We start from the raw sequence: 11,899 nt of genomic DNA on the forward strand, positions 1-11,899 counted from the left end.
TATTTTTCGATCAAGATTTTTATTTTATAATTTGATAAATTCCATAAATAGTTGTTCAACTGCATGGATGTAATTTAAAATTAACTCGTCTTTCAATACAGCATATGGAAGTCCTGCCTTACTTATTTCGTGTACGTGCCAATCGATTTCTTGATATTTTTTATCCTAGTTTTGAGGTGATAGATGGAGGATTTTGGGTAAGTAACGGCCAGGTGTCCTATATGTGGCTATTGTGATTTTGGGTAACTAATAAATTATTTTGTTGTAGGTATACATTGAGCAGTGTTATGGAAAGTTCCTCGCCAATCCATCTAAGTTCCAATTCTCATACGCAATGCAAGAATATGTGCTGGGGATTCGAATGAAGGAGTCCAAGCCATGGAAATACGTAAATCATGTAAAATATACATGTCCAAATTGTGTAATGTTAACTATTCATTTATTCATGTGCCTTCCTTTATTTGTTGTGCTAACTGAAATCCTGTAATGTATTGACAGTTGTTGATTCCACTAAACAAGCGCAACATACATTGGGTGGTAGGGCACGTGGACTTGAAAGAGCATCGTATGGCTGTATATGACTCAGATAAGGCTGGTAACCGAAACAGGGGACAAATTTATTTCCAGAAATTATGCATAATGTTACCATATTTATTGCGGTCTACATCCTTTTATGAGCAGCGGCCGGATCTTGTAGACTCCGTTGATGAGTTTATATGTGAATTGGCACAAAATACCCCTCAGCAAAGTAACGGATAAAACCCCTTAATACGTACATGTTTGTTGAATAAATATTAACTATTGAATATGGTTCTAATAATACTAATATATGTTATAATAATTGTTTTTTTTTTTTGTAGTGGTGACTGTGGCATGTTTACACTCAAGACCATCGAATTTTTACATGCTAGATTACCAGTGACATTCACACAAGATGACATGGAGTTCTTTAGGAAGAAGTATGCATATGAGGCTTACAACAAAGAACTAAGCATATGAGCTGAGTGGTGATGCATTTTTCTTTCCTTTTGTCATGTTTATAGATGCATATTATTTATTATATTTGACTTTTAATTGTAAATATAATGGTGGCTTATAATGTTCATTTAACAAAGATAACAATGTGGTATTGATGTAAGGATAAGTAATTGATCTTATAGAAAATGTGCCATGTTTATTTATTAGAATTCTGTTATGCACAAACGCCTTACGAGCTCAATTGCAAATTTTAAAAAATTTTCCGCTTGTCGGAAAATATTTCCTATAGGCGGAAAAATTTTCCTCTTGGAGGAAAAATTTTCCTCCAGTCGGAAATCCCATATGAAGATAAATTGAATTGAAGCCTCTGGATAAATTTCTGCCAGGTGGAAAATTTTTCCTCCAAGCGGAAATAGTTTTCCTTCTGTTGGAAAAAATTTGCTCCAAGCGGAAATCGTTGAATAATTTTTACTCCTATTAGAAACTAATTTCCTCCACTTGGAAAATCAATTTCTAATAGATTATATAAGTTAATAGTAGGGTAAAAAAAATTGGGAGTGGAGACAAATATTATATAAGATGAAGATGGAATTAACAAAAAATGTAGTGACATTTAAAATCAATAACCATTTTAAATAAAAGAAAAAATGATATATGTTTGTTTTTCTTTTCAAAATCATTTGGACATTTCATAAAATGATATGTATACTAAATATTGAAAATCAATTCCAGAAAGCCTCTTTTCATTTGGGATTAAATTCAAAAAAAAAAAAAAAGATTGCTAATAAATCTTCCACCGTGGAGTAGAAAATATTATATCCAATATATGAAATAATTATCAAAACATATTAAACCATAACACTAAATTAAAACTTTCTAATTCGAAGCATAAGACAATGGATTCGTACATCTCTGCCTATAATGTCCAACACCACCGCATCGGCTACATCTACGTCCAATAACATCTTCACCTTCGGATGGTATGCGTTGCATCCTCGGTCTACCGGCTCGCCTACGTGTCCATCTTGGTGGAAGAACAATGCGACTTGCCATGTCATCCGGGACATGCCACTGTTTTTCATCTAACAAAGGATAAATGGACTCAGCATAAGCTGCACGATATGCATCCGCGGTGTAGTAATGAGAACACATGCCATAAGGAGCAATTTTTCGGTCTCTGCAAGCGGCAATACAATGATCACAAGGATATTGATCAAGATCGAAGACTTTGCATGAGCATGTTTTTTATTGGAGATTAACTGTACCCCTCAAACTCCCACCTTCCACAAGAAATTCATGCATATTAATGGCTTTCACACGTAGTCCGATGGACTCCAAATTTCGTAGTTTGAGTTGCTCTTCCATATGGTCAGTCACAGGCTTTGTCAATTTTGCACCTACAGTACGTCGCTCATAAAACCACGTTTGCAGTAAATCCCGTATGTGCTCTATTAATGCTACTATTGGCATCTCTCTAGCATCTAGCAAAATGTCATTTAAGCTTTCTGCAATATTGGTGGTCATGATAGTGTACCTTCTACATGGACAAAGAGAACATGCCCACCTTGTAGGGTCACATGATCGAATGTACTGGGCAGCCCTACTGTTTTTTACCTCGATTTGCCCTATATAAAACTCAAAATCTTCAACCAAATATGCACTAGCTGCGAGCATGAAACATTGTATTATTGATTAATCTTTTGCATGTCCATTTGCTTTAATATTTCTGCTTATATGGTACGTGCACAACGCATGGTATGCATTGGGAAAAACTTTGCGTAATGCCCTTTCAATAGCGGGGTGTCTATCACTCACAAACACCAAATCCGGAAAATCTCCGATGGCATCCTTGAGGTTTTGGAAAAACCATGTATATGCTTGCTCGTTCTCTCCATCTCCAATGCCGAAAGCCAAAGGATATATTTGCTTATTGCCATCCATGCCCGATGCAATATACATGTACCCTTTGTATTTCCCTTTCAATGTAGTTGCATCAACAGCCAACACGAGTCTTATGTGGGATTTAAATCCCCTAATGCTTGCTCCAATCGCCATAAAGAAATATACAAAATTGTTATTATCGTCTATTTTGATACATGTAACAGTCACAGGGTTTTTCGACACTAACTCATAACAATAGGCAGGTAACTTAGCAAAATTCTCCTCTGGAGATCCCCTAACACTGTTAAATGCATACTCTTTACCTCTCTATGCTTTGTTGTAGCTTATATTCACCCCATATTTCTACAAAAAATCATGTTGAATTTCTTTGGGTTTGTAAACACGTGCAATACCTTCATATTTAGATTTGATACATTGCCCGATAACCCGGCTACTGGCCTGCTTATGTTCTCGATGCACGATATCTAACGAGCAACTGTGTACATTATCAAAAATTCTCACAACAAATATTTCTCCATTTTTAAATGTGGTTGCACGTAGTCGCCATTTACAAGTATTTTCCAAGCATACAACCTCATACCGTTGTGTAGTTGACCGTGTCACCTTGAACTCTTTATTTTCTCGCATGCAATAGATACTCAGTTTATTCTGTAGGTCACGTTTGTTGCGAAATAATTGTCCAACTACTATGCTCTCACAGCCAGTGAACTTTGACGAAAATATGGCCATAGAACCACTTCTGTTGCTCGATGATATGTGGTCACTTGTAGCACGATGAACCCTAACATCATCAACTCCTTCATTGTTCATTTCAGGATGCATATCATTATCATTGTCCGGCAACTCATGATCAAAATCTACATCATTATGATCAACATCATCCCCTGCTGCATTGTAATTCTCATCATGATCAATATGATGCAACTGCTCATACTCCTCATCGTTAGGAAACCGTTCAGCATAGTCACCTCCAACATCAACTCCTTCGTGGATGTTAAATGATGTCCAGGTCCCACGAACATCAACTTGATCTCTAAACTGAGTTTCTTGAACCATAATTTCCTGAGATGTAGCCTGAATAGGTTCAGTACCTGAAGCTTGTGGTAGACGAACGCCAATTGGAGGACAAGAAAAAGAATGAAGATTACTCCCACTATCCGAAGCAAATGCTGTTTGATGAACATTTCTACATACATGTTCAACTTTCGAAATCACCTCAACATACAATGGAGGCCTCATCATTGTTATCCCTCCATTCCTCACTTCTTGAAGAAAGCATTTCACATCCCTATCACATCGTATTTCTGTAGGATCCAACTTTTCTGCACATCGTCCATATATCCATTTTAGCTTTAGCAAATATTCATTTCGATCTATCTCAATAGAATTGAAAATCTCATCCTCTAACTCTGATTTTGTGCATCTCTTGCCGACGGAAACCATTATATTTTTACCATTTCGATATTCCCAATTACCACCATCATTTTGTACCAATGTTCCATTGTATAAAACCGCAATTACAATGTCATCATCTTCCATTTTACTACAAAATTAAATGAATAACGTTAAACTAAATTAATAAATATATAAATTTTTGAATAATACTAAACAAACATATTAACTGTATTAAAAAAGTTGATTCTGTTTTTTTTTTCCCGCCAAATATAGCTTTTTCCTGCTGGCGGAAAATTGGTGGAAAACTGGTGGAAAATTGGAGGAAAACTGGCGGAAAATTGGCGGAAATTTTGCGAAAACTGACAAACTGGAGGAAATTGGCGGAAGTTCATCTTTTTCGCCAAATTTCCTCCGCTTTTACTGTTTTTCGCAATTTTTCAGTTTTACACAAAATTTCTCCCATTTTCAAACCATATGCCACCTAAGTATCTTTAAAATCACATATAACAGCTCATAAATTAATTTCTTGCATACCCATATTAAATAAAAAGCTTAAAAAACCCTAAACTAATAAAAAATACAAGAAAAAAGAGAAAGAGAAAAAACAAAAAAAACACATATTTCTTTATTTTCATCTAATAAGAAAAAAGATAAAATTTTTACCTGAGTTTAGTTTGAGATATGAGAAAATACAAAAAATGAGAGTGAGAGGAGATGAGATGCAAAGAGTGACCTTAGAGAAACCCCATAAACGGCTGTGTAGAAACCCCACGAACGGCTGTGTAGAGGAAGAAAGGAAAGGGTAAAAAAAAAACCTTTTGCGTAATTTTCAATTTTATCAAGGGTATTTTTTTCCCAAGGTGGCTATTTTTAAAAAAAAAAAAATTTCTATTTTTCTAAAATGGAGTTGTAAGGTGGCTATTTATCGAAAAAACCATTTTTATGCAGTTTGGCTTCAATGCTTCTTGAGTTTGGGCTTTCACTATTGTATTTTTATGCATTTTGGTTTCAATGGGAATCTCAGTTTCAAGCAAAACAAAACAAAATCTAAAGGGTTGATTGCATTTTAATATTATGTATTTTGAGTAGATTGTATGTTCAGCTTTTAAATTTAAATGATTCTACATCATATTTTCAATTTACAATTACACCTTAATTTGAAAATAATTTGATTTTCAAATTGATTAATAGAAAGTTTAAAAATTGAAAAAATTAACTAATATTGTCAATTTACAAACAAGATGAGGGAAAGAAATTAATTATTTGATTAATAAGAAAATTAGTCAATTTTTTTTTAACTTTTTATTAATCAATTTGAGAATTGGAAAAATGTGAAATAAATTGTAAATTGACAAATCAATATGAAACTCATTTTATATTTGAGTGCCCAATTTTCAATCTAGCTAAAGTATTGGGCACTAATGTGCAATTAACATAAATCTAAATAATAATCACTGGTAATATAAAATATTAAGTTAAAAAAAAAAGTTCAATAATATTAGAATTGTCAAAATATTTAGTTAATTTATTTACCAAATAATGGTAAATGATTTGACAGTATTTATTAGATTTATTTATTTTTATCCATTTAGAGGTTTGTTTTTATTCATTTATAGATTTGCTAGTCCATATGTAAGTTATATGGCTATATCAGTTAATAATATTTTGACACATGTTATTTGGTAAATAATTAAATTTGATAGCATTCTTGAAAAAAAAAAAGAAAAAGAAAAAAAAAAGTAGAGTTTTGGTATGTCACCATAGATGATAAGTTCATAGTGCTACAATCACCAAAATATTTATCATATGGATTCATCAAATGATGTGATAATATTTAATTAATTTTTTATGCATTTATTTATTTAATAATTTATTTATTTTTATTTAAATTATATAAATATTTTAACCAATAATATATTAACATTTATTATTTGGTAAATAGTTTTTGTAAACATTTTGATGCATGTAATACTATTGACGACAAGCTCAGCTGGATCTCTACTAAAATGACAAATATTAATTAGATGTCTTTAATTATATATTAATTTTTTTAACAAAAACTTAAAAAAATATTATTTATCATCATTGGTGACCATCACTAAAAGTTTATCAGATGAAAAATTAATATATAATCAAATATTAACAACCAGCAATTTCCTTGGAAAGAAAGGTCCTACTTGTGCCTAATAATAAAACTCAATAATTTAATATGAGAAAAAAAACATTTTTTGGAACAATCAATTAAATTGTCGTACAATATATAGATTCCACTGGTGCTTTATTACCAAGGTTGAAAAATAAGATTTTTCAAAATAAGATTTTTCAAACAAAAAAAAAAATTACTTCTTCCCTAATTTAAATAAATAAAAAATCTAACTATACTTATTTTTGGAACAGCATAACAGCGACTGCTTTCTAAAACAACGATAAAACAATAACCCAGTTCAAATTCCCCATATAAAAAAGGTTACCAAGGATGCCTAGAGAGGGATATGAACAAATATATATGGACCCTCAATCAAAAAAACACATTTACATCAAACAGCAAATTAAAGCGGGCTAAACTTAAACCCCAAAAAAGAAAAAAATTATTATTCATTAGAAAATACGAATCACCAAAGCTTTCCATGGCCTAAATTTCAAAACAATCTTCCTCACAATGCTTCCCAAATCTTAGAAAATCAAATCAGTCCGTTGATTTATCATTTAAGTGTTGAAAGCCCCTTTTTCCACCTAATTTCTCATGTTCATATATATATATATATATATATATATATTAGTTTTCTTTTTTTTTTAACAACACATGTTCATATGCTAATATCCAGCATTTAAACTTAGCCTTAGCTAGATGTACTACATTTTTGGACACCCAATAGCGGGAGAAATTAATTTCGTCAACAAATTTACGGTTCCATATGTATATGCAAACACATGTATTGGTTGGTTTAAAACTTGATAAACAAATTTAGCAATTTTAATAGACATTGTCAAGTCTATTGCATGACCATTACGGAAACCAAACAAAAAAAAGGACCATTTGTTTTCTTTTGATATAACTTCCATCTTTGCAAAGGATGGATCAGGCAGGAATGGTCCACACTAAAGCATATTGGCATGTTAATTAACCACTGAAAAGTAGTACAACTGGGAAGCTTAATTAGCTAAAACATTAATCCACAACCATTCAACTTTTGCTGAGTAATAGAGTCTAGTTCTTGTGCCATCTCAGCCGTCAAATAATTCATCCAATCTCCCACCTCACCTCTCCTAAAGAAAGCCTTATTTTCCTCCCCAGATGAGATTTTACCATTCTTATTCACCTCCAAATTGCTTAAAGTTTCAAAACTACACAACCTCATTATATCTTCCACCACACCATTTTCTTCTTCTTCTGGTGAAAATGGGCAGCCAATGAACTCAGCTAACCTTCTAATCTCCAAAATGGGATTCTCTTTCATTTCTTCAAACTTCAAAAAAAGCACCCTTTCAGACCTTTCCAAGCTTTCTTTCCAATATCCCAACACATGGTCCCAAAATGGACCATACAAACTCACTCCTCTACAGAACTTACGGAATGACTCTTCAATTGGATTGCTACTTTTACTTATAGATCTCAACCTGTTAGTGAAATGCCAAAGTGAAACAAAAGTGTCTTTTGGGTTTCTACACAAATAGACGACTTTGCAAGTAGAGAGCTTGACAGATTTAGGAAGTGAAATGTATGGTAAATGGGTTGAGAAAAGTCTTGGGGAGGCAAAGGAAGATAAGTTTGGAAGTTGGTTTTTATGAATGTAAAGATCAAGCTCCAAGAAAGGAACAAGAACATGAGGGTTATTTGTGAGCAAAGGATGTTGGTGAGCAAAGTCTGGATAGCGTGAACGGTTTAATAGCGAGAACGTAATTGCTTTGAGCCAAGTGGTTCCTGATTTGGGATTGGTGACAAGGAGGATATCGGAATTTTTAGCTTGGAAGTGTTTTTGGCAAGAAAGAACTCCCGCTAATTGCCTGGTTGTGTGCCAAAACCCTTGGTATTGATGGAGATTAGCAGCAACCCAACCTTTTTCTGTAGGTAAAGAGGGCAAAAGGTCTCTGCATTCTTGGGTTACTTCTTCTTCAAGCAAGTATTTGGGAAGAGAAGAAAGAGTTTGAGGAATTGGCATGGTAATGGAGGAGTGGTAGGAAAAATTGGATATTTGAAGGGGTTTCACGCTGTTAATTATTTGGCATATGAACTTGCTCTACTTATTCCCCATTTTATAAGGGATTCGTACAACCTCACAGGAAGAACCTTTTTTCAAAAAAAAAAAAGAAAGAAAGAAAGAAAGAAAATGGTCCATCTCTTATTTATTTTTCGATTTTTATCATAGTGGAATTCTATCTAGGACCATTGTTGAACCTTATTGTCTGAGAAAAACATTAATGGCAAAATTATATTCAACTGGCCCTTCGGGAAAATTTAATGTGTTAGCCTGCATGGCCAAAAATTTATGTGAGGATTGAATACACAAAACTTGGTTTGATCTATACCTAACTGTGTTATTCACATGTTGTAATTATATAAAGACTAACCTGCATATATTTGGCAATATGTTCTTAAAATTTGAGTTCTGTTTTTAAAACCATAGGCTAGTCCATAATTGAACAATTTTATGCTTTCATACATCCTTTAAGCTTCTCTTCCTTCTTTTTCCCCATGTATAGATTCTAAATATAAAGATTTCAGAATTTCTTCAGAAAATTCGGATCATATAGCAATGATGATTATGAAATACAAATTTGGATGGTTAAAAATTATATAAATATAAATATATTATATATATACACAAACGTATTATATAGTATAAGATTTTTAGCGTCACACATATAGATTCACAACCAATGATATAATGTCATTTCATTTTAATTGGGTAATAAAAAAGAAGAAAAAAATTATAATAAAATAAACAAATAAAAAGTAACTATTTTTTATATGCAAAGAGATTGTATCACTAATGGAACATGAATAGGACAAAAAATTTGGGATAGAAAATCTTCATCCCATAAATATTGAAAAGTTTTGCATATGCATGCATGCAGCTGCTATAGGCCCTGCACATAAAAAATGTTGAAGTTGGAAAAACAGATAGCAAAACTAACTTCACCTAAAATACTTTTGCGTAGTTATGTTTGAGGTTGTTCATGCGCACCTAATCATTCATGGAAAACTCCAAAGCCAATTACGTTATGAGATATTCCAAAGTAGAATACACTTGCTATGTGTCATAGACATTAGCATGATGGATGTGCAATTATTATAGCAAAAAGTGAAGCATTCACGAAACTTTTGGATCCATAGATATTGCAATTATTTGTTTAACTGTAATGATATACATATCAAAATATTTATCAAATTTATTTATTAAATAAAACATATTAAAATATTATTATTTGGTATATCTATATAATTTATATAATTTAAATGTGAAGAACGAATATTTAAATAGAAAAATGAATTAAAGATAATTAATTAAATATTATTACATTATTTGCTATGTCATTTGATAAATATTTTAGTAAATCTAGCATTATTAATTATTTAAATAGGAAAAAGCAATATCGTTTATGGAAACTTTTAGTCCGTATTAGAAAGTTATATATATATATATATATATATAAAGAAAGAGAGTGTGTATGTGTTTTGATCTAGTGGACGAACTAGGTAGTTTATTAAATTAGTCTCCAAGTCTGGACTAATTTTTTCTTTTTTTCTTTTTTTAAATCAAATATTAAATTCTTATCTTCATGAATTTAAAACTTAATTGGTTGACTTGACACATAAATATTAAATATTAATGTTCATTATCATTTAGACTATTTCAATAGCATAAAGTCATTTAAAAAAATAAAAGTGATTCATATAATATTTAATTAAAACACTTTATACTGATTGTTATTTAAATAAAATCAGATATTTTATAATCTCCTCAAACAACTTTATGCATATGATATTGAAATTCGGAATCTAGATCATCTATCTTCTTTATGTATACATATATATATATATATATATATATATATAATTCAACATAACATAGATAATAAAAAAATTTTAAAAAAAATAACACTTATATGTATTTAATTTTAATTTGAAAGCATTGTTATTTATCACAATTGATTACTATCATTTGTGATTTTGCAGTTTATTAAACATCAATGTTCACTATCATTTAGACTGTTTCAATAGGATAAAATCATTTAAATAGATAAAAGTGCTTCATATAATCTTTAATTTAAACACTTTATAGTGATTGTTATTTATCACCTATTTTATAATCTACTCAAACAACTTTATGTAAATGATATTGAAATTAGGAATCCAAATCCTGTATCTTCTTTTTTCCTGTCTATGACAATTATTGGTATGAGATATTTTATTTAAAATCATCAACTAAGAAATTAAAATAATAAATAAGTGATATTAAATAATTTTTTTAAATGAGATGAAATTTTAAAACTGATGAGATATTGGAAAGACATGGCCGACCGTACTGCTGTAGCACATATCTTGTCAAAAAAAAAATTTCAGGTAGATTTTGGAAATAAGTAAATACCCCACTCTGCCAACCCAAATCTCAACAAAAGTTAAAATTAATAATAAATATTTAGCAACGTAAAATTAAAGTTGAAAAGAAAATTTATTTATAATGCAAGTTGGGTCTCCATATGAAGTATGAAGGACCAAGCATATATTGAAAGAAAAATATGGAGGGGTCTGATGAAAGCCCAAATCTGTGTTTCAAAAGGCATATTTATAGTATAATCCTGGACGAAGCATACAAAAAAAATTCCTTTGAGACATAAAAATTTAGACTCCCCGGAGCATACGAACAGGCCTTATTTGTCTCTTAAGGGAATGGAGCGTAAGCCTCATAAGTATATATACTTCAATCCAGCATTTAAAAGAAAGAATTTATATTACCCTGATTTATATATTTAGATTATTGTTTGTAAATTAGAAAATTTTGTTGTATTGTATTATTTATTTAGTTAAATATGTATTATTTACTAATTTTATGCTTACTTTCTTAAACGAATTGTATTTTTTAATATTATATTTTATATACTTAAAACAGTACATGTTTCAACACCTTTAGGCTTACATCTTGAATTACAGAATCTTCCAGCAAAAATATTTGAAGTTATTAGAAAACATAAACTTTTTGTATCAATCCTGATCAATAACTTTCTTTTTTGTGTATGCCATGGAAAGACTTTCCTTCTAAAGTGTTGAATTAATCAAACCAACATACACGAGATAAATAAACGTGCTCATAAAATGGAAGGAGATATCTCTTTCCAATCTTCTATGTCTTGTTGCTTTCATGTATATTATATATATAATTTTTTTTTTTGGTAATATATATATATATATATATAGGATTTTGAATCCAATATTCCTTTCATTCATATTATATATATATATATATATTTAGTATTTTGATCAATTTTGATTTATCAGGTAAACACCTAATTTCCATTTTATATTGAAAATATAGTGACTTATTAATTTGGAAATCTATTGACATAATAAGTCCTTAAAATTGTTAGCAACTAGATTTCTAAACTTAATTTATTAATTGAGGTA

The 11,899-nt window shown here is 30.7% G+C and overlaps 1 protein-coding gene across 1 annotated transcript; it reads right to left on the minus strand.

Annotated features, from left to right (window-relative positions):
- Window positions 1–7,298: 7,298 nt before the first annotated feature.
- On the minus strand, window positions 7,299–8,731 carry LOC107404712 (cytosolic sulfotransferase 12). The gene has a single exon (XM_048462956.2). The coding sequence runs from the start codon at window positions 8,433–8,435 to the stop codon at window positions 7,437–7,439; it is 999 nt and encodes a 332-aa protein (XP_048318913.1). The 5' UTR covers window positions 8,436–8,731; the 3' UTR covers window positions 7,299–7,436.
- Between the last annotated feature and the right edge of the window lie 3,168 nt (window positions 8,732–11,899).

This window comes from Ziziphus jujuba, chromosome 12 (genome assembly GCF_031755915.1).
Source record: "Ziziphus jujuba cultivar Dongzao chromosome 12, ASM3175591v1".
NCBI lineage: Eukaryota > Viridiplantae > Streptophyta > Magnoliopsida > Rosales > Rhamnaceae > Ziziphus > Ziziphus jujuba.